Genomic DNA, 22,309 nt, shown 5'->3' on the forward strand with positions numbered 1-22,309 from the left:
TGCTTTCTAATCATATTTCCTTACCCATAATTTCAATTTTACACTGCTTATACCACTCATCCATTTCCTTAGCCTTTGTATCTATTGCTTGGAATATATTCCATTCTTCTTTGGAGGCATTTTTCTTGGAGTATATGGGTTAATCAATTTCTTGAGCTAGTAATAGCTCAAGATCTTGGGGTTTCTTTTTTCCTAGGTTAGTTCCACATTTTCTTTTTGTTTACAGAATTTGCATACTTGTTTTGTTGGAGAACATTGTTAAGTAATTACCTCAGAAAAGGTGCCTGAGAAGTAAAATTTCTGTCTTTGCATGTTTCAAAGTGACTTTATGTTGCCCTCTTGTTTGGTTAATAATTTAGCTAGATATAGAAGTCTAGGTTCAAAAATAATTTTCCTTTAGGACCATGGATGTTGGAATTGGGAAAAGGAAATATGGGGTATCAAAATTATCTCTATGGTTTTATATCTTAGGAAAAGATTTAAAGGTCTAAGCTGATTTATTTTTCAGTTCAGTTCAGTTACTCAGTCGTGTCCGACTCTTTTCGACCCCATGAATCGCAGCACGCCAGGCCTCCCTGTCCATCACCAACTCCCGGAGTTCACCCAGACTCACGTCCATCGAGTCAGTGATGCCATCCAGCCATCTCATCCTCTGTCGTCCTCTTCTCCTCCTGCCCCCAATCCCTCCCAGCATCAGAGTCTTTTCCAATGAGTCAGCTCTTCGCATGAAGTGGCCAAAGTACTGGAGTTTCAGCCTCAGCATCAGTCCTTCCAAAGAACATCCAGGATCTCCTTTAGGATGGAATGGTTGGATCTCCTTGCAGTCCAAGGAACTCTCAAGAGTCTTCTCCAGCACCACAGTTCAAAAGCATCAATTCTTCGGCACTCAGCTTTCTTCACAGTCCAACTCTCACACCCATACATGACCACTGGAAAAACCATAGCTTTGACTAGACAGACCTTTGTTGGCAAAGTAATATCTCTACTTTTTAATATGCTGTCTAGGTTGGTCATAACTTTCCTTCCAAGGAGTAAGCATCTTTTAATTTCATGGCTGCAATCACCATCTGCAGTGATTTTGGAGCCCCCAAAAATAAAGTCTGACACTGTTTCCACTGTTTCTCCATCTATTTCCCATGAAGTGATGGGACCAGATGGCATGATCTTAGCTTTCTGAATGTTGAGCTTTAAACCAACTTTTTCACTCTCCTCTTGCACTTTCATCAAGAGGCTTTTTAGTTCCTCTTCACTTTCTCCCACAAGGGTGGTTTCATCTGCATATCTGAGGTTATTGATATTTCTCCTGGCAATCTTGATTCTAGCTTGTGCTTCCTCCAGCCCAGCATTTCTCATGATGTACTCTGCATATAAGTTAAATAGGCAGGGTGACAATATACAGTCTTGACGTACTCCTTTTCCTATTTAGAACCAGTCTGTTGTTCCATGTCCTGTTCTAACTGTTGCTTCCTGACCTGCATACAGATTTCTCAAGAGGCAGGTCAGGTGGTCTGGTATTCCCATCTCTTTCAGAATTTCCCACAGTTTATTGTGATCCACACAGTCAAAGGCTTTGGCATAGTCACTAAAGCAGAAATAGATGTTTTTCTGGAACTCTCTTGCTTTTTTGATGATCCAGCAGATGTTGGCAATTTGATCTCTGGTTCCTCTGCCTTTTCTAAATCCAGATTGAACATCAGGAAGTTCACGGTTCACGTATTGCTGAAGCCTGGCTTGGAGAATTTTTGAGCATTACTTTGCTTGTGTGTGAGATGAGTGCAATTGTGCAGTAGTTTGAGCATTCTTTGGCATTGCCTTTCTTTGGGATTGGAATGAAAACTGACCTTTTCCATCCTGTGGCCACTGCTGAGTTTTCCAAAATTGCTGGCATACTGAGTGCAGCACTTTCACAGCATCATCTTTCAGGATTTGAAATAGCTCAACGGGAATTCCATTACCTCCACTAACTTTGTTTGTAGTGATGCTTTCTAAGGCCCACTTGACTTCACATTCCAGGATGTCTGGCTCTAGGTGAGTGATCACACCATCGTGATTATCTTGGTTGTGCAGCTCTTTTTTGTACAGTTCTTCTGTGTATTCTTGCCACCTCTTCTTAATATCTTCTGCTTCTGTTAGGTCCATACCATTTCTGTCCTCTATCGAGCCCATCTTTGCATGAAATATTCTCTTGGTATCTCTAATTTTCTTGAAGAGATCTCTAGTCTTTCCCATTCTGTTGTTTTCCTCTATTTCTTTGCATTGATTGCTGAGGAAGGCTTTCTTATCTCTCCTTGCTATTCTTTGGAACTCTGCATTCAAATGGGAATATCTTTCCTTTTGTCCTTTGCTTTTCACTTCTCTTCTTTTCATAGCTATTTCTAAGGCCTCCTCAGACAGCCATTTTGCTTTTTTTGCATTGTTTTCCATGGGGATGGTCTTGATCCCTGTCTCCTGTACCGTGTCACGAACCCCCGTCCATAGTTCATCAGGCACTCTGTCTATCAGATCTAGTTCCTTAAATCTGTTTCTCACTTCCACTTATAATCATAAGGGATTTGATTTAGGTCATACCTGAGTGGCCTAATTGTTTTCCCTACTTTCTTCAATTTCACTCTGAATTTGGCAATATGGAGTTCATGATCTGAGCCACAGTCAGCTCCCGGTCTTGGTTTTGCTGACTGTATAGAGCTTCTCCATCTTTGGCTGCAAAGAATATAATCAATCTGATTTCAGTGTTGACCATCTGTTGATGTCCATGTGTAGAGTCTTCTCTTGTGTTGTTGGAAGAGGGTGTTTGCTATGACCAGTGTGTTCTCTTGGCAAAACTATATTAGCCTTTGCCCTGCTTCATTCTATACTCCAAGGCCAAATTTGCCTGTTACTCCAGGTGTTTCTTGACTTCCTACTTTTGCATTGCTAATGCTGCTAAGTCACTTCAGTCATGTCCGACTCTGTGCAACCCCTTTAGACAGCAGCTCACCAGGCTCCTCTGTCCCTGGGATTCTCCAGGCAAGAACACTGGAGTGGGTTGCCATTTCCTTCTCCAATGCATAAAAGGGAAAAGTGAAAGTGAAGTCGCTCAGTTGTGTCGGACCTTTAGCGACCCCATGGACTGCAGCCTACCAGGCTCCTCTGTCTGTTGGATTTTCCAGGCGAGAGTACTGGAGTGGGGTGCCATTGCCTTTTCTGTTTTGCATTGCAGTCCCCTATAATGAAAAGGACATCTTTTTTGTGTGTTATTTCTAAAAGGTGTTGTAGGTCTTCATAGAACCGTTCAATTTCAGCTTCTTCAGCATTACTGGTTGGGGCATAGGCTTGGATCACCATGATATTGAATGGTTTGCCTTGGAAATGAACAGAGATCATTCTGTCATTTTTGAGATTGCATCCAAGTACTGCATTTCGGACTCTTTGGTTGACCATGATGGCTACTCCATTTCTTCTAAGGTATTCCTTCCCACATAGTTAGAAAAGACCAACAACCCCATTAGACTTTCTGTTCATTTAGTTATGTTCACAACTGCCTGTCTACATTTTTCAATATTAATTCGTCCATTCGTCAAATGATTATAAGTACTTATCATGTATGAGGCACTGTTCTAGGTGATAGGAGTACAACAGTGAGCAAAACAAGACTCCATATAATCATATAGCTTGCATTCTAGTGGAGGAGATGCACAATTAAGTAAATAAGAATCATAGTATGTTGGATAGTGATAAGTTCTAAGGTAGAAAAATTATTTACTAAAGACCTTAAAAGGAGTAGGAAAAGGAATGATGACATCTGAAGGATAAGATTTCCAGGTGGAGATCTTCAAATACAAAAGTCTGATTTGAGAGTGTTTGAGGAACACCAAGATTACCATGGCTAGAGCTAAGTGAGAGAGAGCAAGATTAATGGAAGGTGAAGTTAGAAAGAGAACTGGGGGCAGATGTTAGGTTTTAGAGAACACAGTAAGGAAAGAATCAGTGATGATTCCAAGCTTGGGGCCTGAGCAACTAGAATATATTAATGCTGTGCTATGCTATGCTGTCACTTCAGTCGTGTCCAACTCTGTGTGACCCCATAGACGGCAGCCCACCAGGCTCCCCCGTCCCTGGGATTCTCCAGGCAAGAACACTGGAGTGGGTTGCCATTTCCTTCTCCAGTGCATGAAAGTGAAAAGTGAAAGTGAAGTTGCTCAGTCGTGTCCGACTCTTAGCGACCCCATGGATTGCAGCCTAACAGGCTCCTCTGTCCATGGAATTTTCCAAGCAAGAGTACTGGAGTGGGTGCCATTGCCTTCTCAGGAATATATTAATAGCAGCCAGCAATGAGATGAGAAAGATGTAGGTATTAATTGAGATGGAAAGGCTGTAGTAGTAGTAGGTTGGGGGATTTTATATATCATAATTTCACATGTTGAACTTGAGATACTATATAGGATGCTAGATATACAAGCCTGGAGTTCAGGAGAGAGATGGGAGTTGTGAACTTATTTTGGGAGTCATCTGTCTGTCTATATGTCTGTATCTGTATCTATCTTTATATATGGCATTTAAAGCCAGGAGGTAATATGAACTTGCTTTGAGAGAGTATATATAGAATAAATTAGAAGTCTAAGGATTGAGCCTTTGGGTGCTCCAATAGGTTAGGGAGATCAGAAAGATGTGGAGGGGACATCTAAGAACAGTGGAGCAAGAAACCTGAAGAAAAACCAGGAAAATATCCTGGAAGCTAATAGAGGGAAGTATTTAAAGGGAAAAATGCTGCTGAGTCAAAATAAGACTAAAGACCAATAATTGAATTTATCAATGGCTTCTCTCCTAGATCTCCCTCCAGAGGGATTCAGGGCACATACACAAATACAAATATTAAGAACCAATGATATAAGATATATTGAAGTCAACAATTATTCAGGAATGGTATTGCAGTGAGTGACAATGATCCAGAAGCTAAGGTCTTTGAGGGGTGATGAAAGTGACTTTGGGTCAGTAGTTGGCAGCTACTACTTGCAGAGGGAAAAGGTGATGGTATGGGATTTGAAGGGTATGGAATTTTTTTTTTTTTTTGAGAACAGGGCGATAATTGCTTAGAAATGGCATTGAGTACAAGAAATCTTAATCCTCCCTCCAGGTCCAATAGGAGGCATGTAGGAGAGAAAGTAGCCACCATTCCAGAAGATTACAGGGACGGAAAAATGTTATTTAGGGAGATTCAGGCTTTTGTTTGAACATGATGAAATGAACATTCACAGATGAGGCAGAGGGTGTATATCAATTATATGTAATTGACCTTGAGTTTGAGAGGATATAGTCAGTGTTTTAAATGGTGAAGGGGGAAGTAGAAGATGAGATCACAAAATGTAATGTACCTAACCATACGGGGAATGGAATCCAGAGAATGAGTCTTGGGGTTTTTGGAGGGACTGGCATGTCAGGGAAAGGAGGACTCCATCATCTGACCTACAGCAGATGATCCTTTCCCCTTACCCTCCCTCTATCCACAGAGCTCCTTCTCAGATACTCTGTGTATGCTTCTGTCCTGTTGTCTCTGCATTTGCCATTCCCACTGTCTGGCTCTTTCCTAAGCTATCTGGCATACTCCTTCACTTTATTCGGGTTTCTGTTCAGATATCACCTTACAGAGGATGTTCCTGACCATCTGAAATAGTTTGTACAATTCTCTCTGTCCTCTGATTACTTTCTGTCCTCTTACTGCTTTATTTCTCTTCTTGACATATCTTGCTACCTGATTCATCATTTATTTATACAATGAATAAACAACTTTTTTTCTAGTTCTTCCCTAAAGAATATAAGCTTCATGAAAGGGCAAAACTCTTTTTTCATTTTTGTACTCCTACCATCTAGAATAGTACCTGTCATGTGATAGGCTCTCAAAGCATACTTTTTAAATAAATAGATGAAGTTAGAAGCAACCCTCAGAGACTAATGGAATTATAATATGGTGACTAAGAGTTCAGCTTCCAAAGATAGTTGAGTGAATTTGTTACTGAACTTTGCTCAATATAATTTTCTTATCTGCCAAATAGTAGTACATACTTTATAGAGATTAAGATTAAATGGGATAATGTGTATAAACAGTTTACAGACTACCTAACACATCAGATCTCTGGATTTTCTTCCAGGACCTTTACCTTCTTGAAATTAGAGATTTTATTTACCAGGTTTCTGACTATTTTTCTCCAGCAGCCTGAGTTTCTTGTTTTTGACATCTGCCCACAGTCTAGCACCTACTGTAGACCCTGCTTCCTCCACTTCATGCTTATCAAAATATCTTATATAAGCCCTCCCTTCTGCATGCACCCTCTTTTCTTCAGGAGACTTGCTCAGTTTGTTATTGCTTTGTTAATCTTCTTGGTAAAGTAATTCATAATCAGATATTAGGGTTTGTTAGTAGCCTACTCTATTATCCTGTCAGTTGTTATTATTTACCTGCTAAGTTGTGTCTGACTCTTTTGCAACCCCATGGGCTATAGAGGGCCAATCTCCTCTATTCATGAGATTTCTCAAGTAAGAATACTGGAGTTGGTTGCCATTTCCTTCTTCATGAGTTCTTCCTAACCCAAGGATTGAGCCCACATCTCTTACATTGGTAGGCAGATTTTTTACCACTGAGCCACCAGCGAAGCATTCCTGTCAGTATTTCTATTTAATTTAGGGATTGATATCCTTAAGTAAAGCCAACAATAGTGAAAATAATGTGAAGTGACTAGGCTGCTTTTTTGTTTTTTTTGCATTCTTTTTTTTATTGTTGTTCAGTCACAAGTTGTATCTGACTCTTGGTGACCCCTGTGGTTTGCAGCATACCAGGCTCCCCTGTCCTTCACTATTTCTTGAAGTTTGGTCAAATTCCTATCCATTGAGTCAGTGATGCTATCTAACCATCTCATTCTCTGCTACCCCCTTTTCCTTCTGCCCTCAATCTTTCCCAGCATCAGTGTTTCCAATGAGTAGGCTCTTCATATCAGGTGGCCAAAGTATTAGCTCTTCAGCTTCAGCCTCAGTCCTTCCAATGAATATTCATGGTTGATTTCCTTTAGGATTGACTGGTTTTATTTCCTCACAGTCCAAAGGACTCTCAAGAGTCTTCTCAAGCACAATTTGAAAGCATCAGATCTTTGGCACTAAACCTTATTTATATTCCAACTCTCACATCCATACATGACTACTGGTAAAACCATAGCTTTGATTGTATGGACCTTTGTCGGCAAAGTGATATCTCTGTTTTTAATATGCTGTCTACGTTTGTCATAGCTTTCCTTCCAAGGAACAAGTGCCTTTTAATTTCATGACTGCAGTCACTATCCACAGTGATTTTGGAGCCCAAGAAAATAAAATCTGTTGCTGTTTCCACTATTCCCCTTCTATTTGCCATGAAGTGATGTGACTGGATGCCATGATGTTAGTTTTTTGAATGTTGAGTTTTAAGTTAGCTTTTTCACTTGCCTCTCCTCTTTCACCCTCATTGAGAGGCTCTTTAGTTCATCGTCACTCTCCGCCATTACTGTGGTATCATCTGCATATCTGACGTTGTTGATATTTTTCCTGGCAATCTTGATTCCAGCTTGTGAGTCTGGAATGCTGTATTCTGCGTAGAAGTTAAAGAAGCAGGGTGACAATATACAACCTTGATGTACTCGTTTCCCTATTTGGAACCAGTCCGTTGTTCCATGTCTGGTAATAACTGTTGCTTCTTGACCTGCATACAGATTTCTTAGAAGACGGGTAAGATAGTCCGGTATTCCTATCTCTTTAAGAATTTCCACAGTTTGTTGTGATCCACACAATTAAAAGCTTCAGTATAGTCGATAAAGCAGAAGTAGATGTTTTTCTGGAATTCCCTTGTGTTCTCAATGATCTAACAAATGTTGCCAATTTAATCTTTGGTTTCTCTGTCTTTTCTAAACCCAGTTTGTACATCTGGAAGTTCTTAGTTCACATGCTCCTAAAGCCTAGCTTGAAGGATTTTGAGCATAACCTTGCTAGCATGTAAAATGAGTACAGTTGTATGATAGTTTGAACATTCTTTGTCATTGCCTTTTTTTGGGACTGGAATGAAAACTGAGCATTTCCAGTTCTGTGGCCACTGCTGAGTTTTCCAGATTTGCTGGGATATTGAGTGAAGCATTTTAACAGCATCATCTTTTAGGATTTGAAATAGCTCAGCTGGAATCCTATCACCTTACTAGCTTTGTTTGTAGTAACGCTTCTTAAGGCCCATTTAACTTCACACTCCAGGTTGTCTGGCTCTAGGTGAGTGACCACATACCATCATAATTATCTGGGTCATTAAGACCTTTTTTTGTTATTCTGTGTATTCTTGCCATCTCTTCTTAGCCTGTTCTGCTTCTGTTAGGTCCTTACCATTTCTGTCCTTATCATGCCCATCCTTGCATGAAATGCTCCCTTGTTGTCTCCAGGTTTTTTGAAGAGATATCTAGTCTCTCTCATTCTGTTTTCCTCTGTTTTTTTGCACTGTTCATTTAAGAAGGCCTTCTTATCTCTCCTTGCTCTTCTCTGAAACTACATTCAGTTGGGTATATCATTCCCTTTCTCACTTGCTCTTTTCTTCTCTTCTTTAACTCATTTCTTTTAGCTCATTTCATGTAGGTGACAGCCAACTTCATCTATTAATTAGAGTATCTCTGATTATGTCTTATTTTTCTCTTCAAACATGTGGTACTTAGCATGAATTTCCCTAAACAGAATCATAGAGGTTTAGATTCAAAGGGATCTTAGAGATTATCTGCACCAGAGGTTTTTAGTTTTTTTCTTTTTCTTTTTAAAGCAGCAAAATTCTTTTCTCAAATGAAATGTTATGTGAAAATATATAGATTAATAAAAGCGCAGCTGATTCTTAAGCCTAGCAATCCAAGCCATGTAGGTCTACCTTTGTTGTCTGTGGCAATCTCCTGAAGGCACTTCCATGGAACCCTTAGGGCTCCCTAGAGTGCTGTTTTAAAAGCACTAATTTACAGCAACCCTTTCATTTTTCCAGCTGAGGAAATATGCTCAGAGTTTGTGTTTTATCCAAAGTTACAGGGTAAATTAGTTGGATTAAGAATAGTCCTTACATGTTCCATTCTTAGGAAAACACTGTTAGACAAAGCTGGAAGTTCTTATTTCTGATGCAGATAACTTACTATCTCATTTCTTTTAATCAGCTATTTTTTTAATATATAGATGACATATGGAACACTTTCTTTGCCTGTAACTTATACAAGAAACCCTTTTCCAGAGTTTAAGAGATGGGGATTGGACAGATAAGAAGTGGCCCAATCTCTGTTTAAGAGAGCAAATAGTATGCTTGGGAAAAGACAACATGGAGTTGAAAAGTTAAAAATTGATTCAATACTTGAGATGTAGCAATGCAGTGTTGAATTAATTAAACATAAATGATACCAATAGCAAGCTCTCTCGGAGTTCAGAAGAGCATGAAGCTACTCCATTTGGGCTCAAAGATGTTTTAAAGCTCCTTCACTTACCTCTGTCTAATATTGGACAGGTTCTTAACCTCTGAACCTAGTACTTCATCTGCAAAATGGAGATGTATGGCATGTATATGAATTAAGGACATATATATTGGTGTAACATAGAGCTTTAAATGTGAGAAGTGTATCACAATACAAGTTTATTTCTCCCGTATATGTGTCTAGACTGGACAGCTTTCCATGAGGTCACTTAGGGACCCAAGTTCTTTTTTGGCTTCTACTTTTCCTAGGTTTTCTCTGAGAGAGTGGAGAATTCCAGTGGAGACACCCTTAGGGGCTTGGCCTGAAAGTTGTATGTGCTCTGCCTATTTTCTGTTGGTCACAATTCGACTATAAAGCTGTACCTAAGCACATATGATTTAGTTAAGTTGTGTGCACAATTTGGAAAGTAAATAAGTCTTAGTGAACATATAGACCTGGAGAAGGAAATGACAACTCACACCACTATTCTTGCCTGGAAAATCCCATGGGCAGAGGAGCCTGGCAGGCTATAGTCCATGGGGTTGTAAAGAGTCAGACACAACTGAGTGACTGAGCATGCACCACACGAACATACAGAGATCTCTACTACCTCACATTGTTATTGGGAAGATTGGAGGGAATAATTTATTTTTTATGCTTAGTACAAGGCAAAGCATGTAAAGATATTTAAGCATCTTTTTTAAAGAATAGCAAAATTCATGTGTTTTAGCCTCCTTTTTGGAGAGGTATCACCTTATTTTTGACTCTTGGCAATAGTAGTAATTAATATTTAAAATGATTCTTCTTGTTAAATTCTTTGCTTCTCTTTCTTTTAGCATGGTGTTATTGCTACAGAAGATGAAGAATATTTTATTGAACCATTAAAGAATACCACAGAGGATTCCAAACATTTTAGTTATGAAAATGGCCATCCTCATGTCATTTACAAAAAGTCTACCCTTCAGCAAAGGCATCTATATGATCACTCCCATTGTGGGGTCTCGGGTGAGTGTGTGGCTTTTAGAAAGTATACTCTTGTATTGCCACTTTCTTTTGGCATATATGGTAAGATTAATAATAAAAAATAAATAGGAATTTGAGTAATTAGAATTATAATATCCAGAGTCTACTTAAAAGATGTCACCTGTCAATAATTTCAAGTCAATTTTGGAAGCTCTTTAAGAAGTCTGTAAAATACAAGTCTGTGTAAAAGTTGGTATTTTTTTTTCTCTGAAAGTGTTAGTTGCTCAGTCATGTCCATCTCTTTGCAACCCCATGGACTATATAGCCCATCAGGCTTCTCTGTCCATGGAATTCTCCAGGTAAGAGAACTGGGGTGCGTAGCCATTCCCTTCTCTAGGGGATCTTCCTGATTCAGGGATTAAAGCCTGGGTCTCTTGCATTGCAGGCAGATTCTTAACCGTCTGAGCCACTAGAGAAACCTATTTCTTTGAAGGGGAAACCTTATTTTTTCCAGATAATAGTTACAGCTTTCATACACAGGTATTCTGTAGTACTCTTTGCTGTCTGGTTTGCCTGATATAAGAATCTAAACACTTGAATAAAACTTGAAGAGACTTAACGGTAGTATTCAAAGATAATGTTAGTTCAGGTAATATGGAGATACATAAGAGAGACAACAAACCTAGACTTCACTGGTCAAAAAAGGCTTCATGGAGGAAATGAATTTTAAGCTGAGGGAGTAATGGGTAGAGTGTTCTATATAAAAGGAATAACATTTACAAAGGTTCTGAACCGAAAGAGAAGACATCACATTCCTGAAACTGACAGTTGATGTAACTGGATATTAGAATATGGATTGGAGAGAAGGGGTGAGATTCATAGTGGTTTGGGGTGAGTGGTTGTGAGAGGTGAAACTGTAAGAAGTGGCCTGGTCACAAAGGGCTTGTAAACTTTGTTGAAGAGTTTGTTTATCTTAAGTGTAGTGCTATCCCACTGAAAGGTTCAGTGAAAATCAGATGATTAGATTTGGGTTTTAAAAAGCTTACTCTGGCAGCCTTATGGAGACTGAATTGGGCAGAAGAGAAAGATTAGAGGTAAGGAGTTAGGAGGCTGTTTAGTCTAAAGATTAGGAACTTAGAGAAATAGAGGATATAGTATAATATAGTAGAAAGAACACGGGCTGTGGCATATTTGTGGACAAATTATCCAACCTTCTGAGTACTCCTCTCAGCAAACATTAGTTACTCAGTCCAGTGGCAGCAGCCATCATTATTACTGGGATGACCTTTGAGACACTATATTAAAAAAAAAAGTAGATTTATTCCATGTGGTTCTGGTAGCTAGAAGTAGGAGCAGAGTATTTCAGAGACAGCTTTCAGCTTAAAACAAAGAAGAGTTCACCAACCAGTAAATTTAGTAAAATGTGGAATGTGTTCAACAGGTAGATTTGTAAAAGTGGAATAGTTTACCTTGTGAATTAGTGAATGTATAACCCTGTTTCTTCTCTGTATCCTTCATAGGCTCTTTTTCTTCTGTTTCAAGTACAAGTTTTCTTTGGAGTTCTTTCCTCAGCTTACTGTTCTCATTCTCCATGCTCTCTTCCTGAGTGATTTCTGAGGCTTTTAATTGTGGGAGATTCTTACTGGTGAAGAATAATTGGTCCTAAAAAAGATCACTTAAAGTGAATCTACCTGAGAGATGAAATAGAACATCATAGTAAATAATTTTAAAAAGTTTGATTTGTCTTTGGATTGAATAATGAAACTAAACAGTATGGAAATCGTTTATTTATCTTATAGTTAACAAAATTTAGGCTAGAAGTGACAACCTTATATAAATTCTTTAAAAAGCAGGATTCAAATATTTAGCTGTTTATTGTGATATAATTTTCCCACCATTTTTTCCTTAACATGACATTCTCCACATCATGATTGTAAAGATAACCTTTGCAAAAACATTTAAAGATTTCATATTCTGAAAAGTATCTCTTAACTATTTGAGATTCAAATTATCGACTTTTACAGTGCCTATTTTGTTACTAATTGGTGTTTACCAGGAAGATTATTATTTTTCAATGGTTTAGACATGAATCAGGCAATTCTATTTTTATCACCGTCATAAAATTCTGTCCTCTTGTAAGAAGATTTTTATATTGTACAATCTCTTTCCCTAGATTACGGAAATTGTTTCCTAAATGGTCTTTGCTTTTAATGCATCCTTTCATTAGCCATTTCTGCTACCTCTAACACTGGTCCATTTAGTTTGAACCCTCATTATCTCTTGCTTAGACCATTGTAATTTCCATCTAGTCTTCCTATCTCCAGGTTTGTCCATTTCTGTCTTTTGTCAGGTTGTCTCCTAATTCTGGCTTACACACCTTCCCACTGGCATCCCAGTAGTGGGAGTATAGTAGTACTAGTAGTTCCCTAAATTCCATGAATATGTCACTAGATATTATTGGGGAAAAAAGAATTTTATATTTAATAAGTTTGAGAAATGTCTGGTTAAGAACTACTGATTTTAATTTTGATACTATGGTATAGTTCAGTATAGTAAAGTGAGATATGCATTTACAGGTATACACTGCCTGTTATCAGGAACTCAAGTTTATATTAATATATATAAAAACTGTTGACAGTGGGTGTATTTACCTCAAATTAAAATATGAATTTTCCCATTATAGTTAGATTTACTGTTGATTAAAAAACTTCTGATGGAGCTCAAAAGGAGCTCAGAGTGGCCCTGCTCCCTGCACTTCGTCACCATGTCTCACCAAATTTAGAAATCAAGGACTTTCTGCTCACAGCCAGGTGAAGGGACACCAGATCTGTCAAGATCAAGAAAAATAAGGATAATGCAAAGTTTAAAGTTCGATGTAGCAGATACCTTTATACCTTCATCTTCACAGACAAAGAGAAAGCGAAGAAGCAGTCCTTGCCCCTAGGTTTGACAGTGAAGGAGCTAAAATGAACCACACACATTAATTTGAACTGTATTAAATTTTTAAAAATTAAAAAGGAAACTTTTTATGAAAGAAATGTCTGTTCTTTGTAGAAATTTTAGAAAATACAGCATGAAAAGAAAAAAAAAGAAGTTGCTGTTTTACCACTACCCAGAGATAACTGAATGTTCTTATAATCTATTCATACAGACATGTCTTTATACCTGCATTATCTACTTATATATAATATTAAATAAATATTCATCTGGCATACATGCACAAGACTATTCTCAGTGCTGGGATGCAGCAACAAATAAAGCAGAAAAAGTTCGTACTTCCTGGAACCTTACATTCTAGTGAGGAGAGTGTTACTCAGTTGTGTCCGACTCTTTGCCACTCTGTGGACTGTAGCGCACCAGGCTCTTTGTCCATGTAATTCTCCAGGCAAGAATACTGGAGTGGGTTGCCATTTCCTTCTCCAGAGGATCTCCTCCACCCAGGATTCAAAGCTAGGTCTCCTGTATTGCAGGCAGATTCTTTACCATCTGAGCCACCAGGGAAACCCAGTGAGGACAGACAGTTACTAAACAAGCATTTAAATAAACAAATAACTACATGGCCAACCATCAAGAAGTAGTGAGTAATGAAAAATAAAGCAGATCAATGAGATAATTTTGCATGGCTGTATATATTAAAAATGTTTAATATTGATCAAAAACTTAAAATTCTATTTTAGATGACGAAGAGATCTATGTATTTGGCTTTGGGGGTAAAGTTCTTCATTGTGCAATATACGTTTGTGGAAGAATGTTTTTTTTAACATTCTATACTCAATCCAAGATTAAACTGAGCAAGCCACATGTAATGAGTATCATTTGAAAAACTACTTATCTCTGTTTTGAAACAAAACAAGTCAGTTGTGTATTCTACTTCACATTAAAAAGGATGTTAATTACAGATCATTAAACTTAATGTTAAGCAGTCAATTGACAATTGTAAAATGTAGATAATGTTTTGTAATGATCTAATCACATGGGAGACACTTTAATCTTTAAATTTTACTCAGAATACATGCATGTTTATTACATGTATTTATCAGACTACAAATCTTTTGAGTATAAGGATTACATTTTTTCATTTATGAACATCGATCAAGGACATTATGAATATATATTACTGATGGAGCAGTAGCCAAGCAAACTTAACATTTAAAAATCCTAAAAGCTGAAAGCTGTGAAAATGATAATAACAACAGTTACCTTATACTAAACGCTATAAAATGAGAAACACTATTGCTAATGTTTATTTCGCCTAATTATGTCTAATTCTTTATATAATACTTTAAATAAAAATAAGGAGAAATTGAATGAGAAGTGAAAATGATAAAAATAATGGAAGTTCTGTCCTGTATTTAGACCTTTAAGCTGTCCAGCCAGAGGAAGAAGAAAACTAAGCATGATTTGAATGTATGAGTGGTTTCATGATCATAAAAGACTGAGCAAGAGAAATTGGAAGTAATATTAATGCAGAAAATATTTTGGCTGTCTCATATCGATATTACCACAAACCCAGTGGCTTAAGCAATATACATTTATTATCTTGCATTTTCTGTGGACCAGAAGTTTGTGTATGGATAGGTTATTTATTTAGCCTCAACCAGGGCTGGGTTCTCATCCAGAGTTTTTACTGGGGAAGAATTCACTTCCTCACTCCCATAGTTATTGGCAGCATTCAGTTCCTTGCTGTTACAAGACTGAAAGCTTTAGTTTTGGCTTGTTGTCTGCCAGAGTCCACCTGCAGTGCCTCAGCGTGTACAGTTTACCAACTTGGTTGGTTCCTTCCTGTAAGTCAGCACAGGAACAACTGTAGTAAGAGAGATGCTACAATATTTTATAATATAGCTATGTAGGCATACACATGTTTCTGTTAGAAGCTAGTCACAGTTCCAGCTCATACTCAAGGAAGGAGAGGAGGACACAGGAGGTTATGGGAACTACCTTAAGAGTGTCTGCCACGATGGACATAGAGGAATACTTACTGACTGTCTTGGGGATATGCTGTTGAATTGAGAAGTAGAATGTTTCTGTCTTTCTTGACCTTTTGACCTAGGAATAGACACTCATTTAATTTATTTGAGTTTCAGAGTATTTGACTGATGCTTCCTGTGGTTATTTCTCTTATTTCTTAAAATTTATAACTTCTCTCAACGTCCCTTTGAAAAAGGGAAAAGCTGAAAACAGAGAGTAATGCCGCTACTTTTTATCAAGTAAATTATATAGAGTACTCTAATTTTTCCTCACTGAATTTTTGAATAAGTGATGGTTAGAAGGATTTCCTGTTCAGTCTGACGATCGAAAAGTGGGGCATATAGGTACTTCCCTGGTGGTCCAGCTGTTAAGAATCTGCGTTTCTAAAGCAGGGGACACAGGTTTAATCCCTGGTCGGGGAACTAAGATTTCACATGCTGTGAGGCAACTAAAGCCTCAGTGAAGACCCAGCACAGCCAAAATAATAAAAAAAAAGAATGAATCTATAGTTAAAAGTTTTCCCTTAAAAAAAAAAGAAAATGTGTACAATGGATCTGTACTTGCTCAAGTTTACTAAATGAAGATGAATATAAGTTAGGCAAATGTTTACAAATGCCATAGTACTGAAAAGTTTCCTCTGTGCTGAAGGACCAAATATCTAGAAATCAAAAGAAAAGCTACAATCCACACTGAAATCTGGTTTAAAGTGAGTGATGCTGGAATCATTGTCTTTCAACTCTGATTCTAATCCCATTTACCTCTAGAGTTTGGAAAAGGAATTTATTGGATACTTTGTCAGGATAAAGAGTTCTAGACTGTGAAACTAAATGGAAAAGATAATTCATATCTTTTTAGAACTGAGATTTCTAGAGCGTTTGTTGTTGTTGTTCAGTCAGTAAGTCATGTCTGACTCTTTGCAACCCCATGAACTGCAGCACACCAGGCTTCCCTGTCCTTCACTGTCTCCCTGAGTTTGCTCAAACTCATGTCCATTGAGTCAGGGTCTTTATCTAGAGCAGTAAAATTGCTCTAATAAAATAGTTTAATAAAAGCATCTTATTTTAAAATAAATTCTTGCAAAGCATTTTAGAAATAGATTTTTGCAATATTAATATTCTTCATCAGAAGTGTCTTAGGCTGTTCAGAAAGTTAATGCTTAATAGTTGCTTTTTAAACAACTTGAAATGACGGTTTAAAGTATAGATTTTAAATTTAAAAGTATTATGACATAATCATTCACTGGAAAAATGTGAACTGATTATTTGAAGATTCCTTTTTTAAAGTTAACTATTAGATTTATTTTGTTCAACAGTTTAATGTTATTAATTTTTTCAGGTAAGATTATTTTGAAAAATTTGAAGAGTTTAATTTTTTCATTACTGCATTTCCTCATCCCCTTCCCTCACTTTGAAAAATCTTAATATGTTAGAGAGTTTGAGAAGCATGTCTGCATGAAAGTAGGTTAATAAGTAGGTTAAATTAGTTAACCTATGTGAACTATGTAATTGTTTTTATTGTAGACCTCCTAAGAAGTGGCAAACCTTGGTGGTTGAATGACACATCTGCTTTTCCTTCTTCACTACCAATTAATGGCACACATATCCACCAGAGACAGAAGAGATCAGTAAGCATTGAGCGGTTTGTGGAGACACTAGTAGTGGCAGACAAAATGATGGTGGGCTACCATGGCCGCAAAGACATTGAACATTACATTTTGAGTGTGATGAATATTGTAAGTTTGATCCCTCTATATAATTTTTTAACTTAATAATTTGTTGTGATTTTTGACTAAGGTCATGGATTTTTATTGCGAAATAATTTTGAGAACTAGCTCATCGAAAGTTAGAATTGATCTATTAGTGTTTCAGTTCTATGGAAGATAAATTTGAAGGTTACTTTATTGTTCATTTAGATTGACTCACCCTCTTAATTACTATGTTGTAGTTCATCTTTAGAAGAAAATTTTTCTTAAAGTAGATTTGTATAACAAACCTTTTACTAAGATATCTTGAGGGTAGAATTCTAAGTGACATGAGATAAAAGAATACCTTTTTATACACACAGTGGTTAATTTGATGAAAAATTGTTCTACCACTCTAAAAAATTGAACAATCACTTTGTGATTTTTGTCTGACTTTGTGTCTTTTCTTATTTTCTGGAGGTCAGGTTGCCAAACTTTACCGTGATTCCAGCCTAGGAAACGTTGTGAATATTATAGTGGCACGTTTAATTGTTCTCACAGAAGATCAGGTAAGAATGAGTTAGTTTATAAGTCTAAAACTCTTAACAGAGTGTAGACATATTAAAAAGTATACTTTATTATTGCTACTCTTAGAAAGTTCTAGCTGAATATGACTTACAGCTCTAAGCACTTAATATTTTAAGCAAATTTGAAATAGTTTACAAGAGTATACCTCTTATGTACAAGATGTATATATGTGTGTGTGAGCTATATGTTTCAGTATAAAGATGAGCATTTGCATGGCAGACCTTATAAGAGTGGTTTTGGTTGGTTTTGTAGGCTGATAATCACATATATTCACATTATCTTTAAAGTTGAAACTGGAAAGAATAGCTGTTCAATAATACATTAAATTAATTCTAGGCCAGATATGACAGAGATGAAAATTGGCAAGAGGTTATTCCTAGAAACCACTATGTCTAATTATAGTCCCACTTTAGTCTTCAAAAGTTTTAACAACTGACCTTAGTAATTTGTTTGGAACATTTCTGGTATGCATGTTGTATTGCAGCCAAACTTGGAGATAAACCACCATGCAGACAAGTCCCTCGATAGCTTCTGTAAATGGCAGAAATCCATTCTCTCCCACCAAAGTGATGGAAACACCATTCCAGAAAATGGGATTGCCCACCACGATAATGCAGTTCTTATTACTAGGTATGGTTTGTTGAAAGTATTTTACCTTTGATTGTTGTGTTTGATATTGTAACTATATTTGGTTCTGTCTAAAGCCTCATTCAGGTAATGAGTGTAGAGAAAGCAAAATGGTGGCTTTATTATTTACCACTGAGAAAGAATATATTACACTGTTATTGTGTTTGCATTAAATGAACCAAATAAGAGAAAAGAAAAGATTTAGAGTTGACTTAGAAATTTAGTAAATATCTTTCTTCTATTAAGGTCTGTTCATAAAGTTTAACTGGAAACGCATACATATTTTGTTAATTGAACAAAATACTTGCTAAAGCAAAATTGAAAAGTATGAGAAAAATCTGTCTTAAACATAAAAGTGGGTCATTACTCTTGTTTATAAAATATACTAATTATTCTTACCTCCAGATTGTTAAAAGGGAAGACATCAGTAGTTACGCAGTATATTTAGATGAATCCTTATTTAATTGAACATTTTAATTAAGAGATACATAAAGAAGCATATTTGCTATACTGTATGTTGAGTTGCTTGTCTTTCAGGCAGAATTATTACTTGATGATAATGAATTCATATATTTCTTTCCAGTTTTATAAACCTATATTCAGATCCACGTTATTGCTTAGTCTTCAACAAAAATTCTGTGAAGTAGATATTGTTATTATTTTTCTCATGTAAGAAACGAGGAAACCAGTTCAAAATATTTAAGTAAAAGAGAAGGGCTCAAGTCCAGGATCCTATCTTTGTTTATACTTGGCTGTCTGTCTTAGTTTTGTAATACTTTGATTATGGTTGGTTAGAACCATACTTAAATCAACTAAAGATGCTTTTCTTTGATCTCTTATTAGTATTTAAAAATGAAAACAAAACAAGTTATAACAAATAGACAAATAAGCAAAATGGAAGCATTATTCTATCTTGGCAAGTGAATTACTTTTTTTTTTTTAATTTGCAAGGCTGTATTTAACATAAACATCATCTGTGGTATGTCCACAGACTCCACATTAGACTCTCTAGGTGGGTGGTAAGAAGTATGTAGGATCAGAACTGTGAGGCCCAGTATGATAATGTGACTTTGCTGCTGCTGCTAAGTCACTTCAGTCATGTCCAACTCTGTGCGACCCCACAGACGGCAGCCTACCAGGCTCCCCAGTCCTTGGGATTCTCCAGGCAAGAACACTGGAGTGGGTTGCCATTTCCTTCTCTAATGCATGAAAGTGAAAAGTGAAAGTGAAGTCGCTCAGTCGTATCCGACTCTTAGCTACCCCATGGACTGCAGCCTACCAGGCTCCTCCATCCATGGGATTTTCCAGGCAAGAGTACTGGAGTGGGGTGCCATTGCCTTCTCTGACTTTAGTTTTTTGAAAAATATGCCTGTTAATAGAGTTGTCAAGTTTCTGATTTCACCTTTTTTTATGCTTACAATTGACTTCATCTACCTCACATTGTAAACCAAAAAATTCTTTTATGATATGCTTGCTGAATAAAACCAACATTTTAAAGTTCTTTGTTCATATATGTTGACTCATCAGGCTGATAAATTCTTCAATTCTTCAGAGTCTTATGGTCTGGTATGATTCCCAAATATATTTGAAGAGTTAAAAATATACTAGGAATTGTGCAAATATATAAACTTTTATATAAAGGTATATATGATATGATTAGTTTCTATGAAATCACTAGAGGAGGAATATATCTATGTTTAGCAGAATGATCACAGATACTTGCATTGGTATCTGTACTCATAGTACTTATATTTATAAAATGCTACCTCTCCCCAAAAAGCTCCTGATGATTCATATTTTTGTTATTGTATCTGTGCTGGGTTTTCAGCATTTTGAAAAATCTATTTATTTATTTACTTGACTGTGCCACACTGCATGGCTTGCAGGATCTTAGTTCCCCTACCAGAGGGTTGAACCTTGGCCCCTCCACAGTGAAAGGACAAAGTCCTAACCACTGAACTGCCAAGGAATTCTTGGATTTTTAACTTTTCCATCAAATGACAGGAGTTATACTAAGAGTGCAAAATTATAAGTGTTCAAGTAGGAAAATACATCTGGGCAGTTAGCCACCCTATCTTTACACTGGCTACAGCATTCAACTGTGTGATTTATTACTCTGAATTGGCCCAGATATTTTTGCGATCCTCTGCAGAACTCTTCTTTGCTTCTATAAGCTACTTTGAGTGCCTGTTTGATGTCTGAGATTTGAACACAAAATTTTCTTTTAAAATTTTCCTCCTAATGTTCAAAAAGCACTAAAAATGATCTCAGGACTTTAAAGGTCAATACTACAAAGAATTCATATATCATATCATTTTAGATTGATTTCATAATGGAGGTTAGGAAAATGCCCTTTAGGACTGCATAGAATACCTTTTTGATTTGTTACTAAGGTCTCAAAATAACTTTCACCTTAATTAAAAATCTGTAATTATCTTTATTAGGGCCACAGAGTGGCTTATATAAATGAGTTTCTGAATATTATTTAGGTTTTTATTGGTTGGAAGTTTTACCAATTCTTGACTCTTTCTTGTATATTTTTGATTTGTGAAATTGAATATATGTTTATATCATAGTACCACTTTTATTAAAAGTAATTATGACACTTCCATAGATGATTTTATATTAACTTTGAAAATTGCTTCATGTAACTCATTTGTTGACATGTTCAAGATTGTGATTCCACCATTTGGAGGTAAGATCGTGATTTATGCTTGCTCGAAATATCAGCTCACTAGGGAGAATGTATAATGTGTTCATCGAGAATTCAATTTTGTTCTAGGGATTTAAATGTTTTAATCAGAAAAACATTTGGAACCTAGTTATACAGGTATAATAGTTACTTTTGGAAAAAAGTATAAAAACTAAAAATGTTATCTCCTCTTATCAAATGATATTTTACTGATATAAATTTAAAGCAAGGCACTGTACAAAGCTCTCAGACTACCATAAGCAGACAGAAAAAAAATTGAAAAATGAAATTTTGTTGTTTTATCTGGTATCAGCAGTATTGAATTAATTAGATGGCTGGATGGCATCACCGACTCAATGGACGTGAGTCTGAGTGAACTTTGGGAGTTGGTGATGGACAGGGAGGCCTGGTGTGCTGCAAATTCATGGGATTGCAAAGAGTTGGACACCAGTGAGCCACTGAACTGAACTGAACTGAAAGAGCATATTAAAAATGATTAATATGTACATATATTTTAAAATGTTCATATACATTTTTGTGTGTGTAAGCATATGTGTATATATAATATATAGTGAAAGTTGTTATACCTCAACTAGCTTTAGCTAACATTTTTTAAAAAAAAACTGAAGCTGAGAATTCCTTGGCTGTCTAGTGGTTAGCGGGGCTTCCCGATAATACTAGTGATAAAGAACCTGCCTGCCAATGTAGGAGACGCAGGAGATGCGGGTTTGATCCATGGGTTGGGAAGATCCCCTGGAGGAGGGCATGGCAACCCACTCCAGTATTGTTGCCTAGAGAATATCATGTATAGATCACAAATTGTCAAACATGACTGAAGCAACTTAGCATGCGTGCACCAGTGGTTAGGTTTTGGTCTTTTCACTGCCAGGGCCTTGGTTCAATCCCTTGTGAAAGAACTAAGATTCCACAAGCCGTGAAGCATGTCCAAAAAGGAACAAGAAAAATTGAGGTATAATTGACAAGCAAAATTACGTATATCTAAAGTGTACAATGTGGTGATTTGACATACATATACATTATGAGCTGATATATATATTTGTGGATATATATATATATCTCCATTGTTGAAAGTGAGATATTAAAATTCCTACTAGTATTGCATTGCTGCCTATTTCTGCCTTCTGATCTTCCAATATTTGCTTAATATGTTAAGGTCCTCTGATTTTGGAGTACGTATATATTTCCAGTTAAATGCTCTTGATGAATTGATCCCTTTATCATTATATCATGACCTTCTTTGTCTCTTTTTTAGCTTCTGACTTAAAAAGTGTTTTGTCTGAGTTTATCTTTTCTCTTTACATGAAATATCTTTTATAT

The 22,309-nt window shown here is 36.6% G+C and overlaps 1 protein-coding gene across 4 annotated transcripts in view; it reads left to right on the top strand.

The window, feature by feature from the left end:
* Positions 1–22,309, top strand: part of ADAMTS6 (ADAM metallopeptidase with thrombospondin type 1 motif 6) — a 302,396-nt gene that overhangs the window by 6,307 nt on the left and 273,780 nt on the right. For all 4 annotated transcript variants that reach the window (XR_011562416.1, XR_011562415.1, XR_011562417.1 and 1 more), the window contains exons 3-6: positions 10,289–10,457; positions 16,904–17,115; positions 17,550–17,633; positions 18,137–18,282. Coding sequence is in view for 1 of the 4 variants with exons in the window: in XM_070774612.1 (XP_070630713.1) it covers positions 10,289–10,457; positions 16,904–17,115; positions 17,550–17,633; positions 18,137–18,282 (611 nt within the window). In the remaining 3 variants the exon portion in view is untranslated. The remainder of the gene's footprint in view (positions 1–10,288; positions 10,458–16,903; positions 17,116–17,549; positions 17,634–18,136; positions 18,283–22,309) is intronic.

The sequence above is a fragment of the Bos indicus genome, chromosome 20, assembly GCF_029378745.1.
Source record: "Bos indicus isolate NIAB-ARS_2022 breed Sahiwal x Tharparkar chromosome 20, NIAB-ARS_B.indTharparkar_mat_pri_1.0, whole genome shotgun sequence".
Taxonomy (NCBI): Eukaryota; Metazoa; Chordata; class Mammalia; order Artiodactyla; family Bovidae; genus Bos; species Bos indicus.